This window comes from Mixophyes fleayi, chromosome 11 (assembly GCF_038048845.1).
Source record: "Mixophyes fleayi isolate aMixFle1 chromosome 11, aMixFle1.hap1, whole genome shotgun sequence".
NCBI lineage: Eukaryota > Metazoa > Chordata > Amphibia > Anura > Limnodynastidae > Mixophyes > Mixophyes fleayi.
Genome location: NC_134412.1, coordinates 27,180,801 through 27,206,464, shown reverse-complemented (window position 1 = coordinate 27,206,464; position 25,664 = coordinate 27,180,801). Strand labels below are relative to the sequence as shown.

General features: G+C 40.3%; 1 protein-coding gene across 1 annotated transcript; it reads right to left on the bottom strand.

The window, feature by feature from the left end:
• Nucleotides 1–838: 838 nt before the first annotated feature.
• CDC42EP5 (CDC42 effector protein 5) lies at nt 839–25,152 on the bottom strand. The gene is made up of 3 exons (XM_075191579.1): nt 25,026–25,152; nt 24,289–24,601; nt 839–3,833 (listed from the first exon to the last, which is right to left on the bottom strand). The coding sequence occupies exon 3, from the start codon at nt 3,818–3,820 to the stop codon at nt 2,900–2,902; it is 921 nt and encodes a 306-aa protein (XP_075047680.1). The 5' UTR covers nt 3,821–3,833; nt 24,289–24,601; nt 25,026–25,152; the 3' UTR covers nt 839–2,899.
• Between the last annotated feature and the right edge of the window lie 512 nt (nt 25,153–25,664).

Genomic DNA, 25,664 nt, shown 5'->3' with positions numbered 1-25,664 from the left:
GATTCCAGCGGGACTGGTCAGCTGGGAGGTATGGTAAATGTAAAAATTTGGGAGGTGTGAGGCCTCTCTCTTGATTACTCTGCATTAAGCTGGGTACACACTACGCGGTTTTCGTCCAATAGTCGGCTCAATCAGCCGACATACCACCGCTCGTTCAAAAGTCGGGTCAGTGTGTACAGTTACACGATGGTCGAAAGTCTGCCCAAATGGACAATTGTCGCCTCATTTGGTTGGTCGTACCGATTAATATTTTCGTTCCAATCTCGTTTCCGTTGTGTATCGTGTATAAACTTCCGACCGATCCACCACAGTGAGTACGAAATTACAGTCATTGCTCACAACAACATGGCTGTAAAAGGTCGCTAAAGGGACGTCCGCTCTTCCCTTTATCGTTCTAACAAAGGCTAGTGTGTATGCAGTCCATGGACCGAGCGATCGGAACATTGATCAGCATAAAAAGTGGGTGGAAAACTTTGTAGTGTGTACCTAGCTTTAATGAGGCATAGTCCAACAAGCACACACCTTTGTGTGTAAATGAACGATTGTAGACTCCAGCATAACAGGAATGCTGGGTAGAAACTGGTTAAAATAAAAGCAATGATGTCACAGTTCCGCCTTTACAGCCTCTATTGTTCTGGAAAATGTGTTTATTTCCGTTGACCCTTAGATACCACAAACTTTTACTGTACACAGGTGCATTAGAAATCTATTCAGTACAACTCTGCACAATACATGTTTTTGTTTATAACCCTCCGATTTCCAGGTCTCAGAGTAGAAGGGACAGTAACGTCCCATTTTGGGCATGAAAACATAATCAAATACACAACAACAAAATAGAAACAGCTGCAAAACTATTTTAATGCAGAAGACATTTATAGAAAAAAAAATAGAATTAGACTATATGAAATACATTTTTGTGAAGCTTTTTTTTTTTTTTTTAAACCATATAGAGGCTCAAAATTAAAATATTTATAACGATGCACAGGTCAACTAACATAAAATTCAACGGCTTAGTTAGCAATAGTGTTAACACGGGCTGCAAAAAGGAAAATAAAACAGGATCTCAGGCAGGTTGAGATATATTTTCTTTTAGAAATAAGGGATATAAAATGGAGTGAGAAAGAGAGGACGTTATGTGAAACACCTGTAGTGTGCAAAACAATATTGACCATGGCACTGAAATCCATTTATACAGCTGAATTCCTCGAGACATCTGGGCTAGCAATCCACCATTGTTATCTAGTCTGTTTCCTCTTTCAAAGTTTCGTCGTATGCATGGATACACAGAATAAAAAGCTCTATTGTACTGCATAGAAAATACTATGTGGTCAATTCCTGTGCAACAAATAAAAAAAAATGGCAAGGAAATTTTGAAAATAAAACTTTATCTGGTTCACTCTAATGGGACAAGCAGCCACAGGTACAACTGTGTAGCACTTTGTGCGGAATATAAAATTATTGGAAGAAACATCTTCATAGTGTCTACTTCAAGAAATCCATAAGTAATGGGAAGTCTACATGCAAATTATGATACCCCAGCTGGGGATGTAGCACAGAAAGAGAAAACCCATTGCCCTGGCCAATATCTATAGTCAAAACTTAGTGTTTAAAACATTTCTAAAAAAAAAACAAAAAAAAAAAAAAACACACCAACAAAAATAGCAACAATCCTCTTCCAAAATTTTAAATGGGTGAAAATAGTTACAATTACCAGTGACAAAAACCCTCTCTATTTAAATAATAAAAAAAATATTTTAGCCAACTTGTTTAAAAGGGAAACGATTGGTTTTGACTTTAATATTTTCTAGCTAACAAGAAGACACCATTGTTACTTATGGACTTTTCCGCTCTAAGGGGTAAATTTATCAAGCCGCGAGTTTGAAAAAGTGGAGATGTTGCCGATAGCAACCAATCAGATTCTAGCTGTCATTTTGTAGAATGTGCTAAATAAACGATAACTAGAATCTGATTGGTTGCTATAGGCAACATCTCCACTTTTTCAAAGCTGTAGCTTGATAAATTTAACCCTAAGTATCGTTCTCCTCTCAGTTATAAGCGATTAGTGTGTGGCATTCTGAAATCTGAATTAAGAAAGTCGACTGTCCTGTACATGTGCCGTTTGAAAATAAAGTTGGCCTCTGGTGGGCGTAAAAAAAACAAAACAAAACAAAAAAAAAACAAGATAAAAAGAAATAGACGCCTAACCCTGTAGTTATTAAACACAGGTATATTTAAAAATTAAAGTCTTAACAAATACACTTTAGTATGCTGGCTATAAAAGATTTACAGGGACAATTATATTCACGGAAGTCTCCCGTTAACTTGGTTATGGGACCTGAGCTTCCCTAGTTGTCGTTGCACTATAACACTTTGCATTGCAGCCTCACAACAGCTAGGGAGCAGCACCTGTCCAGTCTCCATTGGAATACAACACTTAAATGGTGAAATGTATGAATGGAAATAAACCTACGTATACCCATACTCATCCGTGACATTGTGTCCATGTAATATTAACGCAACCATTTATAGCAAACAATGGGAAAGTTCACTTCCTCCAATTAATGAGAGTCAAGAACATACACAAAACACTTTTTGGCAAATCTGCAGCATTATCCAACTGGAACAAATTACAATGAGTCCAATGAAAATTTAAGCTTCCAAGTCTTTAGTTAGAATAATAGGAACAGGTCAAATGCATAAAATTGCCTCTGTACAAAGTATATTCTTTTAGAATAGTTTAATTAACTAAAAAAAAAAAAAAAGTCTATTCTTATTCTCTTGAGAGTCCAATGTATAACATTTATACCATTTGCACTTGTTGACCTATGCCTCACAATGTTTATCATAGAATCATGTAAGGGAGGGACCATCAAACAGTTTTACAATATATTTTATATTCCTATACGCCAATCTCATCATCAAGGTCGTCGTCAAATGTATAACCCTGGCCGACTTCCTCTTCATCTTCGTCGTCCTCATCATCATCTAGGTCCACACACTGGCTGATGTGCAGACTGCCCTCATGTTGCTCTGGACTGTCAGCGATACCTTCATAGATGGAACGTTTTTCTTCTTCGCTGTCCCCTTCATCAATGGATCCGTTTCCTTCTGGATTTTCTGAAGTGGTACTCAACTTATAGTCCAAGCCGTGGTTTGTAATGGGCAGTGTGCTGGGTAGACTATAATGGTTTTCCTGGGGTTCTAGAGCCGTGGAGGTGTGTGTGTGTTTATCTTTGTCTGTGGTATTGACAGAGGGATATTTGAAGCCGAAATCATGTTGGTTATCTGGACTGCTCCACTCAGATGTGGGAGGATCTCTGTCCATTACACCTAACACTTCATCCAAAATGGACGGACCCAAGTCAAGGTGGAATGACAGAATAGATTCTGCATGTTTCAGCCCGCAATCACTTCCAGGCGACAGCCAATCAACTTGATCAAAGTTCCCTACAGCACAGCTGTTGTTCCATAAACTGTCTTCTTTAGTTGATACGTTATTGACTGGGCTGGAGGAAACACTACCTGCACCAGAGCCTATTCCTGACGATTGCGAGCGTTGACTTAAAGAGTCTGCCATTTTACATTCCTCATTATCTCCTGTACCCAGTTTCGTGAGGCCATTTTTCTTGGAAGCTGGCACCTCCGCTGGTTGAGCCGAGGAAGGACCATGGTTGCTAAGGAAGGAGGTATCCCCAAATACATCACCTCCTCTTCCAACATGCATGGTGTGTCTAAAATCCCCCAATGGGGCACTGATCATCTCTCGATCAATGCGGGTTCGCTTTTTGGTATGAGAGCTGGATTGCTTGAGGATAGGCATCTTGTAATGGAATCTGCAAGAGAAAGCACAGCATTAATAAACTTGGAAAAAGAGAATTACAGGTATTTGTAATAGGTTCATCACTTTGTGTTTATATTGCTTTTTTTTTTTACTTTATATTAATTTATCACACAGTTTATAGCTATATCACATCCATGCTTTTATGTTGCTCTTAGTTTTCCAATTATCATTCACATAATTTACTTTAGAAGATCAAAAAATATATCTTTGACAATTCTCTCCTTTATTACACCAGTGAGTTTAGAGTCATGATTTGAAGTAGCCACAGTAACACAATTTAAAAGAAGGAAATATATTAAAAGCAGCAAAAATATGACGTGTTTTCTTGTTAAAATAAACTGTGTCAGGCTATAAGAATGTTGGTGTTTATCAATTTATCTTGGTTTGTTTCCTCATTCTACTATTAATGATTTACAATTCTGCACTGTGTTATGAACTAGCATGGCAACAACAATGACATGGCACATGTTGAAATGAGCAGAGAGGCTTTGGAACTCTCCTCTGAGCTCTGTCTGTGTACTGTAAAATCCACTCCATTCCCCCCTCTGCCTTCACATGGCATGCTGTGATTCTACTTGTGTAACTGGCAGCCATATTTTGCAACCCTCATAGAGATTTTGAAAAGAGGATAATGATTTATGGGCGGACAGCTAAGAAAAAGATGCATGCTTAAAAAGGTACTTAGGTTGCAATTTAAAGAAAAATAAACAAATCTTCTATTTTCTCTGCTTTAAGGGCCCAGATAATAGTAAGAGGAAAACATAATGTATTCCTGTCATCACTTATTATAGCTATTGTTTAAAATAAATCTGTGAATTGAGTACTTTCTCTTCCTGCCCTTTACAGTCAACTTCTCTCAGAAAGATCATTATTGTTTAAAGAACTGGAGGGTAGGAGAAAAAAAAAAAAAAGTCCCCACAGATTCTCTCTAGAACAAAAATACACAAGCATGTGAAAGTTAAATCATTTTTGTTTGCCATCATGCCACTTCCTGTTGATGCCATGAACGAACAGTTGCAAAACTACCGATAAGCATCAGATCGGGGTCATTCATAAGTCGTTCAAAGCAAACCGTAAATTCAGTTAGTCTGACAATGAGCACATCTGACAAACGTGTATGTGGTTATCATTCAACTGTGCTAATGGTGCCCTAAGTGTTGTTAACTAGATCCTTAATTCTGCCTCATGGTTATATAGACACATCTAAAAGAGAGTCAAGTGGGCCACTTTAAGACTCATCGTTACCACGATTAGCAGTTTGCTATCGTAGGGAGAAGAGTTGTACAAAACAAGTGCATTTACCATACTTGCCAACTCTCCCGGAATGTCCGGGAGACTCCCGAAATTTGGGTCAGTCTCACGGACTTCCGGGAGAGCTGTCAAATCTCCCGCATCCTGCAACAACGCATTTGGTCGTGCCTCTCCCCTCCCACCATCTAGACACGCCCCTCTCCCGGATACCGCTTGCCAAAAGTAGGCAAGTATGGCATTTACAGATGTTGAGTGTGGCACTGTGTTAGTCATTAGACCAGTGATTCCCAAACTGTGTGCCACGGCGATATCACAGGGGTGCCGCGGCCAGGGTCGGTGGCAAGCAAGACTGGGGACTACTTGGTAATTATTTTGGCTTAGGGGTGCCTTGAAAAAAAATATTGAGACCCTAGGGGTGGCTCGAACTGAGAGTTTGGGATCCACTGCATTAGACTAAAATGTAAGTACAATTCAGCAGTGGAAACCAACACATGTTGCATACAATTGATACACCAGAATGTCCATGTTTGGAGGACATCTTTAGGTATGTGTTCCAAAAGCTTGTAAAATCTATGTAGCCATTTATATATGGCTTTTGCCGATTATCAATGCTAAATTTATCCTACAAGCATTAGATAAATCATACTTCCAAATGTAGTTACAAGATAACGAGCATACCGTAATTGGGATGAGTAACCTTTGACACTGCTGCTGAACTACATATCCAGTTATGTTCAGCTGAGCTATGTCAAATGCTGTTCATTAGCAATAGATGGATTGTATAACATTGCCCATCACTGGGAAATACCATTGTGTGAGCAGGAAGGGGGATAGTGTGGACTGCACAAAAAAAAATAAAAAAAATAAAATACTACTTAGTGACCTCACATAATCAACTAAACCATGAAATGTTCCTTTTTAATTAAGCCTGTAATTTACAAAACTCAACATGTCATGGAAACCTTTTACATCTGTTAATTGATGACAAACAAAGTTGTGGAGGTCAGAAATCTCAAACTAAGTAAGGCGTATGATCGACTAGGCTCTAAACAGATTTTTAAATGTGTTAATTGAGAGTAATTGGATGGAACAGGTACCGTGGTAGACTGATTTCAGCATAAAAAGTTGTTTTAAAAACATTTAATGTTCAGCAGTGCTCTTTAATGCCCCACTAAGCCTATAAAAATTAAAAACAATACCAAATATTTTGTGTGTATGAAACTATGGTTCTCCAATGCAACACAATCAGATGTAAAATAACTGAAATTCTGGCAAATTCATCCATTATACATATGAATATGGTTGGAAACTTGTTAAAATAATTTAAAAAAGTGAGCCAAACCCAATTTTAATTTATCAAATGCAGATTTTAAGGGATGGACGTGTAAAATATTTCTTGCCATAGGATGTTATCCAGTTAATATACTGCTGCTGGTAGGTCCATTTTGTAGCGTTCACCAATCAGTACAGTTGCCGTTTGACTTCTCTTCCCTGTAATCCCATAATCTCCTCCCACTGCCCTCCTGACAATCTTATTGAGAACTGAATCTTCTCAATAGCCTGGAGGTGTAGCCTAGTGGTAATGGATGGGCAAGACATCATTGGGGTGTAGGTAGTTGTGGGAAAACACCAAATATATGACAAAGCATAGATCTTCATTTATTTACATAGCGCCAGCAGACGCCATAGCGCTTTACAATTAAATCCCCTGAGTTTGCTTGGACAACATAAAAGCACAATGAAGGCAATAAAAAGTTTGAGGTTACAGTCCCTTTACATGTTTCCCAAACCTCCCTCTCAGAAGGTAAAGAGTTCTACATGTATATACGGTGGCTAAGTGGTTAGCACTTCTGCCTCACAGTGCTGGGGTCATGAGTTCAATTCCCGACCATGGCCTTATCTGTGTGGAGTTTGTATGTTCTCCCTGTGTTTGTGTGGGTTTCCTCCGGGTGCTCCAGTTTCCTCCCACGCTCCAAAAACATACTAGTAGGTTAATTGGCTGCTATCAAAATTGACCCTAGGCTCTCTCTCTGTGTCTGTCTGTGTGTGTGTGTGTGTTAGGGAATTTAGACTGTAACCTCCAAAGGGGCAGGGACTGATGTGAATGAGTTCTCTGTACAGTGCTGCGGAATCAGTGGCGCTATATAAATAAATGTTGATGATGATGATGATACATTTCCCATCTCTATTCTGTGTCATTACAGATAATACTATGAAGAAACACAAACAATGGTTGGCTATACGCGGCAGATCCTACATGTTCCTCTTACATCACTTTGTGCACGCTGTTCATTTCAGCAAACACCACCCACCGTTCAGATCACAACCATGCTGGGTCTCCAATCCTGCCAGCTGAGAAAGCTTCAGAGTGGCGTGAGGCCTTACCCTCATAATCAACCTATTTAACTCAAACAAATTACAGATGTCAGCTAATAGCAAAATGCAGTCTTACCATGTAAACATACAAGGCGAACAAAGAGGGTAAGTGAACAAGAAAAGTATATGTATGCTATTAAAAAGATATATCGCAGGTCTCACTGTTTATCATAGCTCTTCTGTCTCCAGCTTCTACCCAAATGCCAAAATCAACAACATGGGGTACTGCCAAATCTGCAAGACTGCAGAACACTAAAAATTCACATTTGTCAATTGCAGCTACTTCAGCACATAGGAACGAGGTCTTCAAGCTGCACAACTCAAAAAACTCACTGACGTCGGCCTGATGATGCAGCAGCGGTGGGATCGGGTGCCACCCCCTTCCCGTATATACAGTACTTGAACACCAAAACAGCAAGAGGATTTTTGTCCCATTCAAACTATGTTAGATATACTAAACTAGAGAGTATCTAACAAACAATTGTAGATAATAACCAAGTTTAGTTTGAAAAATGAACCTGTCTTTTATATGTAAATGTTAAAAACAAAACCTCCATAAAAAGGTAAACATATTCTAATAACAGCCTCAAAAAATGTTTCAAAGGGCACCCGAGGAATGTGTACTTACCCTTCTCTCTCATTGAGTGTGTACGTAGTTTTGTGAAGTTGGGCAGTTATTGAAATAAATTAGTAAAATGTAGATCTAGGTGGAGATACCCTTAAACTGATCTCTACATTAGTGCGCTAACCACAGACTTTATAATTAGTTCGATTTTGATTGGATTATATTTGCAAAATTCAACAGTGTGTGGAGAAATTAAAATTATACAATTATATTGTATCACATTTAGAGTCGGAGGGTTCCAAATTATTTATATTATATACAATACAATTATTGCATCTGTATTGTAATTGTACAATGATACGATTGCTTGCAAGTTGTTCAGCCAAAAGAAAAAAGGAAAATCTTTGCGGGGGATTGATCTTTGTATTTTTGTTTTAGCTGCACTCCATTAATTCATTTCTGATTGAACGTCAAAAGTCAGTGCGCTGCAATATATACAGTCTAAAATGGAAAATGTAAACTAGTTTCTAAAAGATTGTTGTGTGTGGGGGTGCTTTACTTTGATACACACACACACACACACACACACACACACACACTATGGCTAAACTGTGCAAAAAAATGTATGTAGTTTAAAAGTGTAACCAGTAGTTCATTGTTAAAGAGCTACACCCATGTGACCAACATTAGCCTAAAGCCCCTAAAAGCCAAACCATGCTTCCTATTGGGTGTCCGATACTGTAAAACAACTATACTTCTTTATTCCCCACCAGTCAAGTTAATCTGGATGCACCAGCAGTGCGTATTCTAGTAAATGTTTAAGGGGGTATATTCACTAAACTGCGGGTTGGAAAAAGTGGAGATGTTGCCTATTGCAACCAATCAGATTCTAGTTATCATTTTATAGAATGTACTAAAATAAATAATAACTAGAATCTGATTGGTTGCTAGAGGCAACATATCTCCACTTTTTCAAACCCGCAGTTTAGTAAATCTAGCCCCAAGAGTCCAATGTTATGGATTCCAAGCAAGAAAGATCAGGACAAACTTGTGAAAACTGATATTTAAGCGGTATCCCATCTATCATTAATTGTGTAAACAAGAGTGATCAGAGGCACAAACCTAACAAATGGACCGGCGCACATTTAAGTAATGCGCACATTTATTAACAGTGCATTGCAGCAGATATCAGATGTCCCTTAGATTGTACGCTCCTCTGAGCAGGGCCATCTCTCCTCCTGTTTCCACCACTTCTAACTCTGCTCTCCAGCTATTTTGCCCTCCTCCTCGAGGGCCCTCCTCCCCCCTCTGGGGGTCTCCCTGTCTTCCGCGCCCTCCTTTTGGGCCCCGTCACTTGCGGATACTCCCCCCGCCCTCACTAGCTGTGCATTGAGCTTACTGAGGTACTGTGCTTCATGTTTACTGTACTGTGCTGTCTTACCTTGTATTGTAATTCGTTTTTGTCCTTGTACGGCGCCACGGACACCCTGTGGCGCCCTATAAATAAAAAATTAATAAGAATAATAATAATAATAATAATAAAGTCTATGGGGACTTCTATATACCGCAATTTAATACATTTCAAAAATTCAAAAAAAAATAATTATTATATATTTAAGTACTACTGTCCCTTTAAAGCATAGTTGCCAACATTGGCAACTTGTGTCCTGGCAGGCAGGCAGGGTGTGTGGGGGCGGTGCTCAAAGAATCGCATCGCTAGCCCCGCCCCCAAAGCGGACCTCACTGTTGCGGCCAAAAAAAATAGAGGGCGGGCCAAAATGACACGTACACGGCGCCACTAAGCCCCGCCCCCTCTGTTTAATTTGCAGAGCCAACGGGAATCGGGAGAATTGCCTGCTCTCCTGGGAGTCCAGGGGACAGACCCGAATTTCGGGAGTCTCCCGGACATTCCGGGAGAGTTGGCAAGTATGCTTTAAAGACTACACCGCTGACTCCATAAACAGTCAGTAATAAAACTACAAAACAGACACTGAAAATGGCTCATTTATCAAGGCCATTGCCAGAGTTGTAACCTCCTAAAATGAATCACCAGCACATGTACAGAGTGTCTGATGTGACGTGCATACGTAAATATGTTCAGCCTGCTCGGCATCCTGTAGGAATGCAGAAAGGTCCCTGAGGTGATGGCAGCAATACAAGAAAGGATGTGAAACTGGAGTCACAAAGACCAAGCACAGCGTGACCCTTTTTTACAGACAGGCCATAGTTAAAAATAAAGAAACTTTATTTTAGGTGAAAAGTCATACAAGTCACATTAGTCAACGTATCTCTGCCATACTTACCAACTTGATAAAGTTGGTTTGCGGGAGAGGTGGGTGTGATGGGGGCGGGGCTCCAAAATGTGCATCGTTTTGGGCCCGCCCCTCGTGACGTAATGACGCAAATGCGTCATTTGACAGCGGAGGGCAGGGCCAAACGCGCGTTTGGGAGATAATTCTGCCCACTGGGCAGATCCGGGGTATTGCCACACTCTCCCGGGAGTCCAGGAGACTCTCGCAAAATGCGGGATTCTCCTGGACATTCCGGGAGAGTTGGCAAGTATGATCTCTGCTAGTCACAAGTCCTAAGGAGCATATGTAGGGCTAAATGCACCAAAGAGGCCTCAATTGTAATAGATGTAAAGATCTTGTAGGGCTTGCATACTAAAATATAAATTCTATTTAGGCTACTTCATTCTTGGAGCAATCAGCATTATCTTCAGATACGCAAGTTGGGTTTTAAGCTATAAAGCGGTCTTGGGGCAAGGAAATTATACATATTTCACGGATAGTGGCAGGAAATGTAAGCGATATGGGTAAGAGACAGCATTGTGGTAGAACGGTACCATTAAATTATTTTTTTACAAAAATTCTTTAACACAGGCTTAGATATTATAAACTGTGTCTACCAGCTGCAGCTAATCTTGTGCACACTAGATCGGAATCTGGATGTGTCTCCACACTCTTCAGATCTAAAGATACACTTGTACATGCATTTTTCTATGGTTACACTGGCGAGATGTCAAGGGTACAGTTATAATATTTATAGTTCTGCTCCCTGAACAGATAAACCGGTTATTTGCTAAGCTCAGCAGAAAGCTAGATTTTAAAGATCTCCCATAAAACTCAATTTGTCCTCCCAACCCCCCTCTCGCTTTGAACAGGGCCACCCAATTGGAATGTTCGATATCAGAATGTTTATACTCATAATAGTACTGAGTATTATACATGCATCTTTGTCTACCTATATATTCAGTAGATCTATTATAATAACCCCCCACCCCACCCCAAACTAAATATTTAACAGATCCTGGCTGCAGCACAGTGTCTGACACTTGAATAGGGAACAAAGCACCTTCTGTCTGGTTTTGGCTCATGAAATACGACTTCAGATGGGACCAGAGTCCCCCTTTTCCGCTTCTCTCAGAAATGAGAAACAAAACCATTCCAAGGAAATAGGAGGTGGTGTAGCTGCTCTGGGAGCCCTTGTCTATTCTTTGTAATCGAGCAGAAATAGTAAATTAAAGTGGATCTGTCAGCCCAGTCTTATACTAGGTAGGTATCGTTCAAATATCTCAAAGGGATTTGTCTGTCTGCGTGTTACAATACACTACTGTAATCATCATTTTATTCCCATCTCTCATTAAAGTGGCAGGAATCATCGCCAATTCTGTTCTGATCTGCCAGTCGGTGCCCGTCCACGTGTACCCTATAATCAAGCCACTCCCACGAGTAACATTATATTCTGTAAATGAGTAACAGAAAAAGCTAGGACAAAACTCAGCTTGAAATAAGTTCCACTTCATGTAAATCATCATCATCAGTTATTTATACAACGCCACTAATTCCGCAGCGCTGTACAGAGAACTCATTCACATCAGTCCCTGCCCCATTGGAGCTTAAAGTCTAAATTCCCTAACATACACACACAGACAGACAGACTAAGGTCAATTTTGCTAGCAGCCAATTAACCCAATAGTATGTTTTTTGGAGTGTGGGAGGATACCGGAGCACCCGGAGGAAACCCACGCAAGCACAGGGAGAACATACAAACTCCACACAGATAAGGCCATGGTCGGGAATTGAACTCATGACTCCAGTGCTGTAAGGCAGATGTGTTAACCCCTAGGCCACTGTGCTGCCCTATACACTAATCTCAGAGGAATCCTTTTCCTATCTCACATTTTCTGAATGCAGCATCTGGGGCAAATGAGTTGGATGAGATAGGTAAAAATGTGCTCAATAATGATTGGTTGCTACTGTTTTAATATTTTTTTATGCATATCCCTAGTAATACAATCATTTGCTAATAATGTTTTCTGCTGCCTTCTTGTTGAAATAAAGCATATAGTAAAGCTGTTTAAACATAACTGCTTGCCATCAGCGGCAGAACTACCATTGGTGCGGTGCTCCGGGGTGCATGGAGATAATGGGGCCCGATGCAGAGGGTTGGAAGCAGTGAGCTCTGGGCCCCGGTTCCCTCCTCCCAGCTTCCCTGCACTGGGGCCCACAGCTCGCTAATTCCGTCCTCTGCTTGCCATACAGCATATATTCTTGAGTGCTGTAGAAATAACTTGATCTGTGTTACAGCCCTTACCATTGCCAGTGGCGGATCCAGGGGAAGGGGGGGGGGGGGGTGATCGGGGCAATCGCCCCCCCTAGCAGGGGCTTACTGCCGGCGGCTGCACACTGTGCAGGTCCGTTCAGCAGTGACAGTGTGCTGCCCGGCTGCTCTGATTGTGTTTTAAACACAATCAGAGCAGCGGGGCAGCACACTGTCACTGCCGAGCGGACCTGCACATACTGTGCAGCCGCCGGCAGCCTTAGAAATTAGAAAGGGGGCGGGGCCTAAATCGCCTCCCCTAAAATCGCCCGGGGTATAGCAATAGTCTGGATCCGCCCCTGACCATTGCGTTATATATATGGTCGAGAAAGAGGGGCCAATAAAGGACACTCCATTAACACGTTAGCACATGGGGTGGATCAGGGAAAAAAAAGTGCCTCAGTGCAGCCACTACCGACTGCAAGTGCAAATGGTTGTGGGTACGGTGTCAATGGAACCCATGGGTTTTATTCCATGACCCATTTACATGCTTTTATTGGTGTTAAAAACACTAATAGAACCATGGATTTTGACACCAAGGGGCAAGGGCCCCTTCGGGCAGAGAACCTAGTGCATCTTTGTCATTCAATTAAGTTTTTAACACATGTGCATAAAAATGCGTGTTGACACTAAGAGGGGCAGATTCAACCGGTGCTTGGTGACACAATGTGTCTCGGAACAGTCAGCAGAGACACACATTGTTTCCCTTGCTGTCCCATAGAAGTGCCAGGGATAATGAGTGGAGATTTCTGTAATGTATTAGCAAGCCGCAACTCACGGCTAATCGAATCGGTCCCTTATAATCCAAAATATAATATAAGTTAACGGAGCCAAACACACACGCTCCCTTCCAAACAAGCATTTGTTTTACTTTGCTTCAACTATGACAGCAGCACTCAGACGTCTTAATGCTCTGTAAAATACATTGTACACTATGCTCCATAGAAGCTTTAAAGTCATGTTGTTAAAAGAGTGCATTGTACAAGGTTTTGTTTAGGCTGAATCTAGTTGTCTTTCAACACCTACATGCTCACTCCCTAAGGCAGCAGAAAAATTAATATTACGGAATTGCAAATCGGCTTACAATCAATTTGGGGATATGAATGAAAATAAATGACTGGTAATCTCCTTCAAATCATAATGGCAAGTGAACGTCAGAGGGTAAATACTATAAATGCTTATGCACCAATTCTAAAGGATCTAAAAATAAGAGATTATTTGTGAACCAAGTTCTCAATAGGACGAGTAGCTTTGAAGACGGCTAAAAATGGCATCTTATGCAAAGAAGTTACACATGCAAGTTACAGTAGGATCATTTACACACAATGTTCTGCTATTTCCTCAGGACAAGAGACATGTAGACCCTGGACAATAAGGACATCCCATGAGAGTCCACAAACACATATTCACAATAGTTCCTGTTCCAGCTATTATGAAATGATTGTGTTTTTTTATACACACAGCTGAAGAACATTTGCAGACATTGTTATCAAATTTATATAAATATCACGTTTAATTGTGTATAAAGAGATGTAAAGCAATATTCGGATATCCTCCAATTTCCTGCCTCCAAAGCGGTTAATATGGCCACTAGCAAAAGAAAACACAATAACTAAACCTCACAAAGGGGCATATTTAAGAAATCACGGTAGTGCACGCTAGATCAGGTCCCGATGTGCCGTCCGCAAATTTATTAAAGGTGCATCGCAGCAGATATCATGGATATCTGCTGCTTTGCACTCCTGATCGTTTTTGCGAGCAGTCACCATTCAACAGTATGGTGACTGCTCTGGCCGCAATCTAACAAGTCCCGAAAAACATTTTTTTTCGGGAACTTGTCATGCTGAAGCTGACGTACATTATCAAAATTCAAAAAATCCAAAGCTGTCAGCTCTGCTCCGAAGAGCAGAGCTGGACAGCGCATGTGTGGAGGGATCACATGATCCCTCCCTGTCACGCACAGCTCTCTCTCTGCAACAATAGTTGCAGAGACAGAGCGGGGATCTTTGTGCACATGCGCAATTGAAGAATGAAAAGGAGCGAAGAACACCTGGAGGAGATCCTGAGACAGCGCGTCCCGAAGAGGGGGGTAAGTGCGATTTATTTTTTTTAGCACAGAAACAGCAGTTTTTTTGGAACTGCTGTTTCTGTGATCCGTTTTTAATAAATTTGAGAAATAGTTCAATCCTTATCCATGCGATAAGGATTGATAACTATTTCTCATTTTTGCCGATGAATGATAAATGTGTCCCATAGACAGATAAACTGAGCAAAATAATTATAAAATGAGAAATCCGTGTAAGTTTTCGCAACATTACTTCTGAGAGTAAAGCTTACTTGCCATGGGGCAAGAAAACTATCCCTTGTTATCACATGCATATTCTGTCTTTTAATATTTGACCTTACTGCGGGTTAATGTCAGACGAGTACCACTCAGGATCTACTGATCTGCTGTGGTCACATTTAAAGACATCAAATAACAGACTAATGAACCGTGAATAAGAGCAGCTGAAACTCATGAAGCGCGGCAGACACTGGTAAGCCATGTGCCACACATTATCACCGCAGAGTCTGTTCTTGTGTCTGGTGTTCAACAGCTCAACACTCACTCAGAGATTAGACACACGGAATCAGCATGTTTCAAGAGCAACTTTCTCCAACAAGCTGGATGTATGTAGAGACATGTTTCACATAGACATTTTGTTAACGTTTCTATTGTTAAGTGTTGTTATGAATGTACCGACTGCAGGGGGCGGAGCTGAAATCCACCTGTAGCCAAATTCACTTGCACAGGAGCTCACATTCCACAGAGACACACCTAAAACATTTTTTGCAAAAGAGATCATTCTGTCAAAATCAGAGAAAACTACTAGGGAGAGATGGTTAAACACCGATTACTGTCCACAATTGTACATTTTAATTTTCAATAAAACATTTTAGCAGAAAAACAAACAAAAAAAAAAAAAAGAGGAAAGACCAAAACAAGAATTAATGAGGTGAGTGACTTTTGAGAGAACTAGTGAGGACCTGCCAAATATTTGCACGTATCAATCCACCTGTATTACAAAAGTAATATTTCCTGCTGTTACATAGGCTCTTTAAAGCTCTGCAAATCAGCTGGTGAATCTCTTGAGGATGAAAGGTAATATGGGAGGAGGGCTTGTGTAACTCTTAGCCTTCCTTCATCAGGTGTGGCATGTTTAAATAGTTCCCATCAGTGGATCCCAAACTTTTTCAGTTCCAAGCACCCTTAGGGTCTCCATAATTTTTTCAAGGCACCCCTAAGCCAAAATAGTTACCAAGTAGTCCCCCGCTTTGCCTACCACTGGCCCTGGCCGAGGCATCCCTGTGAGATCACAGAGGCACCCCAGGAAGCCTAGGCGCACAGTTTGGGAACCACTGGTTCACGTAGCAGAATAAGCCTCATATAGAGAAATTACATTGCAAGTGAAGATGGAGACCTAGAATGGTTTTAGAAGGGTCTTTAATAGAGGACTGTGTTGGGCACTAAGGTGCCCCTCCCCTAACTGGAGCCATTGGTGCTGCTACATGTAGCCGTTTGTATCGCAATAGAGAGCTGACAACCAAAGTTTAAAACGGTGGCAGAGTTTTTGAGGGAGCAGCAGTACGAATCACAAGCCACAATCTCTTGACTGAAGTTTAATGGAAGTGCAGCCACATATATATAACCCAGACCCTCCCACAACATCTATCATTGGTCGGGCCAGAACTGATGTTAACCCTTAAAGGCAAGTGTAAGTTCAGTTGCAAACACAGTCGCCCTTTAAGTGCGTTCGACTAAGTGGCCTCACTTGTCATTTCTTCATTCTCCGGTTTGGCAACATAGGTGCTGTTAGAGTCCCCTGAGTTCAGTGGCGGATATAGGGGTGGCGATCGGGGCGATCGCCATCCCTAGCAGGGGCTTGCTGCCGACAGCTGCACACTGTGCAGGTCCGTTCAGCAGGGACAGTATGCTGCCCGGCTGTTCCGATTGTGTTTTAAACACAATCAGAGCAGCGGGACAGCACACTTTCACTGCTGAACGGACCTGCACATACTGTGCAGCCGCCGGCAGCCTTAGAACACAGAAAGGGGGCGGGGCCTAAATCGCCCCACCCTAAAATCGCCCGGGGTAGGGCAAATGTCTGGGTCCGCCCCTGCCTGACTTAGAGCGTTTAATTAAAAAAGGAAGAAAGTTTTTGATGGGACAATGTTTTGAGTCACTGGGGGGGGGAATTCAATTGGCCGCGTTACTTCAAAAAGTAACACGGCCTGCGCACTATTACCGTTAGTTATTACGGCAGTTTTATCGCCGGCTTTTTGCTTGCAGCTCCCTGAGCGGCGAGCAGAAAGCTGGTTTAAACTTACCGTAATAACGGCAATAGCTGTAACGCGGCGGTACTTCTGTGTCTTTTGTAGTTTTTTTGTTGTAGTTTAATGTTCTGCCAGCTGGTTATGGTTAATGATTAAGTAGGGGGGGGGGGGAGAAGGGTATGTGGAAACTCCTGTAAAGTCTGCCCCTATATTTGGTGCCTAGTAATGTAATTACATATATCTGATCAGTAGCGATATTTGTGTCACATGACATTTCGAAAGTGTTCGATGAACACAACGGTCAGTGACAGCACAATGCCCCTGGATTACAGGATTATCTCATACAAGCTTTGTTCCATACTGAAATTTGTGTATGATAGGGAGTAATGTTAAGATGATATTAGAAGTCACTGACCGCCAAGTTCCATAACCTGCATAAATCATTTATACTCTCTTCTAACATCCATCTATTTTACAAACAGGTAGTAGATTATTCTAGTGGAATTGTAATGTATCTACATTACTAAGGTTAAACATATAAATAAAGTTAAATCACAGATGAGGCATCTGTTCCTCATTTTGGATATTTGGTCATTCCACATACATTACCCTCCCCACCCCTATAAAAATTCAGATTTAACCGGAACCACTTATCTAAAAAGGACCCAAAGTCATTAATCTGTTTAGACAGCCATATAAAACTACAATGCATATTTCCGGTCACCCAGCTGCCATGCCGTGTAGAACACATGGAGAAATCATTTTCCTATTAATGGTCATTTAATAGAGTGTTCGCATATTGGGCTCTCTTATTTTGACAGTCACCCTTGAATATACTTTACAACTGGCAATGAAAATAATAGATTTCAGCTCTGTGTACGTTGAGGAGTTATAAAAATAGAAACAAAGGTAAAAGGGGCAAACATAATGATCTATTACAGCCAAATTAACATATGATGCCTTAGACTATGTATACTTCAAGGTGAATAACAGTGTGTCTATTACTTAAATCAACTGAGATTTTCTCCCTCCCACACTGTTTCCAATGTAGACAATGACAAATGTACTAAACCAAGCAGAGGCAAGCGAAAGCAGGTGAAATTGACACCAGAACCAGTTGAGCAAGTTTATAATTTCTGCAGTGACTTATCTATGACTTCCAGTTTATTTCTACACTCTCATATAAAACGGCGTGAGACTCAGGAATGGGGAGGAGCAACGAAGGGAGGGGGGGGGGGGGTGTTTAAGGGTTGGTCAATGCGTCAATCTTTTATTCCTGGCTGGAGGGCTTATCCGGACACCAGTAGGAATGACGTGACATAGTTCCTTATAAGCTTAACATGTTCCTCATGAGTGAACCATTGTTTGTAGTATTTATGACAATGTTGGCTATAGTTCCTTTTTAGAAACATCCCATAGTATGCAGCAACGCTTAACACCTTAAAAGAGTCACTCTAATTATTGTCTTGCATGGCTTAACAAAGACAAATGAGAGGGGAAACTTTTCAGCCACAAAGCCATGTATTGTGCCACTTGCTGCCGTGTAGAGTCTCCTCTCTTATTTGTATTTGAATTGGGGGATCAGCATGGTCCAAGACATCTGCTGCTGTCCTCTACCCAGGACAATACAGTGGGAGTGTGTCGAATTCTGACAGATGTCTTGCATGAATTAAATAAGGAGACATCAATGCCTGCCCGTTGGTCCATTCAAAGATTATCGCTCAGAAGAGATAGGCAAGCGTTTTATCATTGTCCATAAAATTTGTCTCTAGAGCCACTGTTACTTTAGAGTCTATGGCAAAAATATAATTTTTGTATAAAGTAGTATAACACCACCAACTAATGCTAATAAATGCAGAAAAATAAGTTGGACAAGCTCCTTGTTTTAATGAATATGAATAATAAAATAAAGCCTTGTATATAAGTTATAAATCCCTATTAACATACAGAGCGTCCACAGTTCACACATTAACTTAATCTAGCCCCCAACCCATGGTAATATATATATAGCTATTCCATGTGGTTCACACCCTTAGACCCCCACCATTACCGATATTTATATCTGGGCTGGGAAATTCAAAATTCTGCATGTGAAGGTGTGTAATAAATATGGAACCTGATTGGACAGGAGCCGCAGCCAATCCAATGTCATGCTTTGCACACCCCAGTCAAACCTGCTCTCTTCTCAACGATGCAATAAATAACCAAGCAATCAATTATTCCACAAGTTATTACATATGGGAGATAATTATTCCTTAAACATGGCTTGCTGGGTCTATCTACAGCCATGTTATAGAAAGTAACACAGCGGTCTAGAAAGTGACATGTACCTAAATAATATAGTAGCCATTTAGAATTAAGAAAAAAAAAAAAAAAGTGTCTTGTATTTTGTATGGAGACAAGCCTATCATTTACCTTACTCGGATTACGCCTGTCAGGTATCAGCAAAAGTCAGTGACCTCTAACAGAAACCATAGCTAATTCTATACAGTTGAAGAGGACAAATATGACACCCTTGTAGTCTCGCAGTACATGAAGTACTCCAGCCTACATTGCTTCAAGCAATACTTTAACTGTCTGATGTTGCCATGACAACAGAACAAAAATACAGATAACACAGAAGTGACTGCTTCACATATACCTGTGCAGACAATGCACTTTGAACCAATTTCCTATTGGCCAGGAAAAAAGAAAGACAATAAAAGTGACAACGATAAGCATGTTAATAAAAAGTTTAACTATTTTTTAATTGTGTTTGTTAATGGATGGTTTGTAAATATTAGATTTGCAAAAATACCCAATTAATATTGAAAAGTGAGTTCTAAGCCTGACTGACTGGACAATGGAGGTCTGGATTCAATGCGTTAAAATACCATTTGCTTTAGAAGTTGTTGGGGTTACCAAAAGTTTCTAACCCCTATTCACAGCTCCAGAGAACATGGAGATTGCAAACTTTAAGTAGGCCTAATGCAGGGCTGAATTCATTTTCTCTATACTGATTTTTTTTCAATTTCATTGAGTGCATAGGGTTAAAACACATCTCTGTACTGCAGCCAACATTGTGTGGTGGAAAATAAAAAAACAGTTATGTTCTACTAAGCAATTCCAGGGATTATAGGTAATTATACACCAGATAGGCAGCAGGTTTCCACACAGCAGAAAGGTATGTTTAAGTGTAAACAAAGGTATGGAGAAATGAGGAGTAAGACGACAAAGCTGGGAGAAACCCTCCTAGATTCAGGAAAAATTTTAGAAAGTACCCCGGAGCTTGTTTTCAAAAAGACACTCATAATAAATTGCATTTAATTGTACACAATTTTAATAAGCCTAATCTAGGCCCTATTATCTGGCACGCTTGAGACTTGGGGGTATATTTACTAAACTGTGGGTTTGAAAAAATGGAGATGTTGCCTATAGCAACCAATCAGATTCTAGCTGTCATTTTGCAGAATGTACCAAATAAATAACTAGAATCTGATTGGTTGCTATAGGCAACATCTCCATTTTTTCAAAGCCACAATTAAGTAAATATACCCCTTGGGGTTTTCCTATTATTTGTAACACCATACCTAAAATCATATTGTCTTCATGGCTGGTGCTGGCCATACATGGGTTGATCCTGTCACTCAGCTCAAGCGTCAGGATGCTTTTTTCAATTTGGACACTCAGTAGTTATGTGTATGCCTGAACCAGCTGTTTGGTACCCGGGTCTGCAAGTACAGTTGACAGATGACTGCACACACAGGCAGACAGGATGTTCATGAAAACAATAAGATCAATTATTGTGTTGGCGCCCAACACGCTGCTGTAATGGGTGGATTGCTTATATCACTGCAGCATGGTGGCTTAGTGGTTAGCACTTCTGCCTCACAGCACTGGTGTCAAGAGTTTGATTCCCGACCATGGCCATATTTGTGTGGAGTTTGTATGTTCTCCCCGTGTTTGCGTGGGTTTCCTCTGGGTGCTCCGGTTTCCTCCCACACTCCAAAAACATACTGGTAGGTTAATTGGCTGCTATCAAATTGACCCTAGTCTCTCTATCTGTGTGTGTATATTAGGGAATTTAGATTGTAAGTTCCAATGGGGCAGGGACTGATGTGAATGAGTTCTCTGTACAGCGCTGCGGAATTAGTAGCGCTATATAAATAGCCGATGATGATGATGTTTGGTCAGTATTACTTAGCCTGAGCCCAGCCACATAAGTGAATGGAACAAGAAATCTAATAAAGTAAGACTTAGCGGTGGTCTTAGAAGCTATGGCGATTTGCATACCCTGAAATCCCAAATCACTAAAACTGAAAAAAAATAAAAAATATCACAGACTTGACATTTTATAGCTACAATGCGATTACAAACAGGGCCCTGTATTTAAAATAAATGTATTTATTTTTTTGGTTCATCATGGTGTCCCTGTTAGGACAATGTTGTCCTACCTTTTTTTACGTTACCAGCCCTACAATGTAAGGATTTTCACCGTCCTTGACAGTACGTTCACTAGGGTTTAAGCTGCTGTGCTTTAATAATGCCCTGTTGCTAGTGATTTCATAAGTTGTCAGTTCATGGCTATTGGTTCGTCCCACAAAATCGCTGCCTCCACTGTGTGTAAGCAACATGCATACTTCAGTCCAGCAAAAGCTTGCATGCCAAAGGCTGCTTATCCTAGGATTGTGATATTTTCTTTCTTTACTATTTTAGTTGGTTGCAGTTGTCCCACATACGCAGGACAGTAAAGCATGTAAGCATTAAAATGTCATTCTTAATCTCCATTGCTCGGTTAGTGTAAGCCAGAGCTGGCCAAATGCCAGCAGCCAGGTATAGCCACTGCATCTAAGGTTTGAGAGACATTACTGTTTATAACAATGAATATATACCTTCTCAGCTCGTTAAAAAAAAATATCTCATGGTTTCCCAAATTTACTGACTGTCTCCTGAATTCCACATTATTTTTTGTGTCTACTCCTGGTGTAGTACAAAAAAAAGTCATTAAAAATAAAAGTAAAAAAAAACAAAACTATATAGCCACATTAATGGTTTTATCACACAAGCATACTGGCTTTCATGTCCTTATCTACCACCATTCACTCCTCCCCCCTACCATATGTTAATCACTCCTCCTATTAATCTGGTTCCCATGGAGGGGGAATCTGCATTAATTTGATTACTATAAGTGGCAGAATAATGATAAACAATGGCTGCTTTCTCATGTTCTGGTGTAAATGAAATGTAAAAACCAGATGGCAAAAATTTCACCATGACACTTTTAAAAACAACATCCCCCTGCTTTTAAGTTTAATAGGATCTCTCTGTACTGAACTATTACCCTGGAACGTATCCTATGAGCAATAACTCAGAGCAGATATGTTTACACGATACACTCTGACAGCTAGCTTAACTATGGGATTTGTTTATGAGGATGGAAAGCCGGAGTAGGAATACACCACCGAATGACATACATGTATTCCCAGCCAGCACACGTAAACATGATTATTGAAGGATCTATAGTCTAGGAAAAAACAAACACTTATCTGGCACATGCAAACACACACACGCAAACACACACACAGGTGTTTTAACAGCTTATTCTTTCAATAGGCAATTACTGAAGCTCATACATATTTGAGATAGGGATCATTGATCCTTATGGTAAATATATTGCCTGTACTCAGAAGCATTTGGAAAACACATGGGGGTATATTTACTAAACTGCGGGTTTGAAAAAGTGGAGATGTTCCTATAGCAACCAATCAGATTCTAGCTGTCATTTGGTAGAATGTACTAAATAAATGATAACTAGAATCTGATTGGTTGCTATAGGCAACATCTCCACTTTTTCAAACCCGCCGTTTAGTAAATATACCCTCATGGGACCATGTCCAGTCAAGCATCTGCAATTAAAGTATCCTATATACAGGCAAAACATTCAGCACAGGAATCAATGATCCCTCCAGATCCATTTACATTCTATTCACCATGTGGTGAGCAAAACACACCTTAGACCCGGCTAAAGTGTTTGTACAAGTCCAGCTAAAAGCAGACAGAAGCTGGGGAAAAGCTGTAATAACCAATAAGCTGTTAGTTTGTGTGCGTCTACACCACGTTTGACATGAAAGCCAATATCTAATTGGATTCTAAGGCTCCCGAGCACATTTGACTTTTTATCCATATTAGTAAATGAAGCTCAAGAGCTTCAGAGAGTTCAAATAAACACTTTGAAGAGTTGGGTTGTGTGAACTTGACACACTGTACAGTCATGGAAAGAGCATGTTTATAACCCAAATACAGAGGTTTTTTTTTTATTTTTATTTATTTTAATGTGGACCAGAAAACAAAACTCCTATGTCATGTTTTACACAATATAAGCTAAGGTATCATAATCTAGACATCTTGTTAAAAATTCCAAAACCCAAAGCAAATAATTGTGGAGATTAGGGCACTCCCTATAGTATTATGACATTTGTGAGTGTCACATTCATAATGCTTAACAAGCTGTACAAAATTGCATAAGCAAAGAAAAGTAAACATGTCCTAGCAGAGCAGCATACAAGTAAGTCAATGCCATACATTAGGGTGCTCGCTGTATTTCTGCATTATAAACTATAAAAATGTACACAAATGACTTATTTCTGTTATAGTTAGTATTGCCTGTACTCTGTCGGACTATTCAGTTTAATATACATCACGTATATTATCGTACAAAACTAACTCTGCTGTTTATTGTGAGTTGCAAATAAATTAACCATCTATTTCACAATATTTGCCCATTCACATGGCAATCTGCCTCTTTCAACACCATCAGATGTATCACAATAATTTCCCTTTCTGATGTCACATTGGATCCAGACCTGTCTACTTGACTGGATGGTTGTCCGCTTGCTAATTAGGATACAATAAACCACCTACAAACACATGTTGCACAATTTAAGCCATTGATGCTAATACTATTACAGGCTTTACACCACCAGTCTACAGCAATTCCCAGCACCACGCGTCAGCACTTACTTCCTGTGTTAATGATCTCTGAGTCTGACTCCCTATATCGGGCCCCACCAGACTCCAAAAACTCAGGAAGCCCCCCTGGCTGTGCCACTGAGCCGCCCATACGGTCCAACAATTAGCCCTGAGCAACAGCATATTCAGTCCATCAGCATGGACTGTACCTATATATTAATTATTAAACGCACACAGTGGGCTACGTGCGCGCCCTACAAGTCCCTATTTACTAATTTATAGTTATATATTTACAAACAGCACGAGTTAGTTCTCTTGTTGTTCATAATGTTACATTATTTCCAAACAAAAAGCAACGAGGCAAGGCTGTAAGTTAAAAAGGTCAACTCACCTTCCTGAATTTAGTTAAAAGATAATTTCAGTTGAGGTTACTTTTCAGCCAAGATCCCAGTTCTTTGTTTTGTAATCCAAGGTCCAAACAGTTTGTCTGGAGCGCAAATCGTTAGGGGTTGATCCAATGACTTTCACTCCAGCTTCCAGGGAGTTTTCAGATCCCCCTCTGCACGCACTTTATCCAAGGGCTGCTCTGTGTCCTTTACAGCGGGTGTTGTATGTCAACCAGCAGAGGCGCCTCGTATCCCTGTTCTATCTGATCTTGGCGTTAGTGTATGGGCGGGGGCTTCAGAGATAACTCCTTATATCAGCTGTAAAGATAACTCCTTAGATCAGCTATCAAATAAAACAATGCAACTCACAAATCTAATCAAGAAACAAAGTCCAACTGTCTATCACTTAATCCACCACCCCAAACTATTGTCTCAAGCATATAAAAAAAAATTGGCAAAATGCGTAAAAGCGCACAACAAAAGGTTAACTTTTTTTTTCTTTTTTTAAACATACTCAAAAAAAATCAGTATACATCTGCCACGTAAGTTTAGAGATGAAAAAATCTTAAATGCAATTTAAAAATAGAAAAAAAACACAGTTAAACAGTTCACAAAAACGCAATTAAGTATCTAAATAAAATGATTTTGCTGATACATACGTTTTTCTAAACAACAGACGTGTTATGTTATAAGCTTTGCTCTTGTGTTCTTTAGACTTTGCATAGGTGATGTAGTAACTTACCTGACAGTCCCTATGGATCAGAATCCATCCTTAAGGCACCTTTGCCACGATCTCTACTTAATGCACTGTGAGTGTGTCACTATGAATGTATGGGAAGGTAATACAATCCCCACTAGGCATCGAGTGAGCTAAACTCTCGATTCTCCTCCCTCTTCCTGCACTGGACACATTATAGAGTTAAAGGGGCGGGGGTGACGTCACACATCCAGAAAGTTTCCCAACTTTATGCTTTTAGCTGGAAGCGTGTCTGAAAAAGCCCTGAGCCTTAGTCAATGGTATTATCCAACAAGATTGCCAAACAAATGTCTAGTTGTGCCTCCGTAAGGCTCGTATAGATTGCAGAATGATGTGCAAGAAAATAAATGTGTGTAAATTCAGATTGGAAAATAATAGGACTATAGAGGAAATGATAGAAATTCCTAAATGGGTTTGTCGACCCTTGCCCTCCAGACCATTGTTGGAATTTCCTGAAACTGTTTTTAAAGTAATTTCTTCCAGATTGAAAGATCTGCATTGTGATGCATGCCTCAGGGGCTGTGTTCAAGAAAGTCCCTTAACTGTCTTCAGAAAATGGGTTCGGCTAGAAAACTATATTTTGCAAAACAAAACAAAACACACACGCATATATATATATATATA

Bases quoted from the DNA above. Each gene is read 5' to 3' on its own strand.
- CDC42EP5 (XM_075191579.1), bottom strand. From the start codon at position 3,820: ATGCCTATCCTCAAGCAATCCAGCTCTCATACCAAAAAGCGAACCCGC.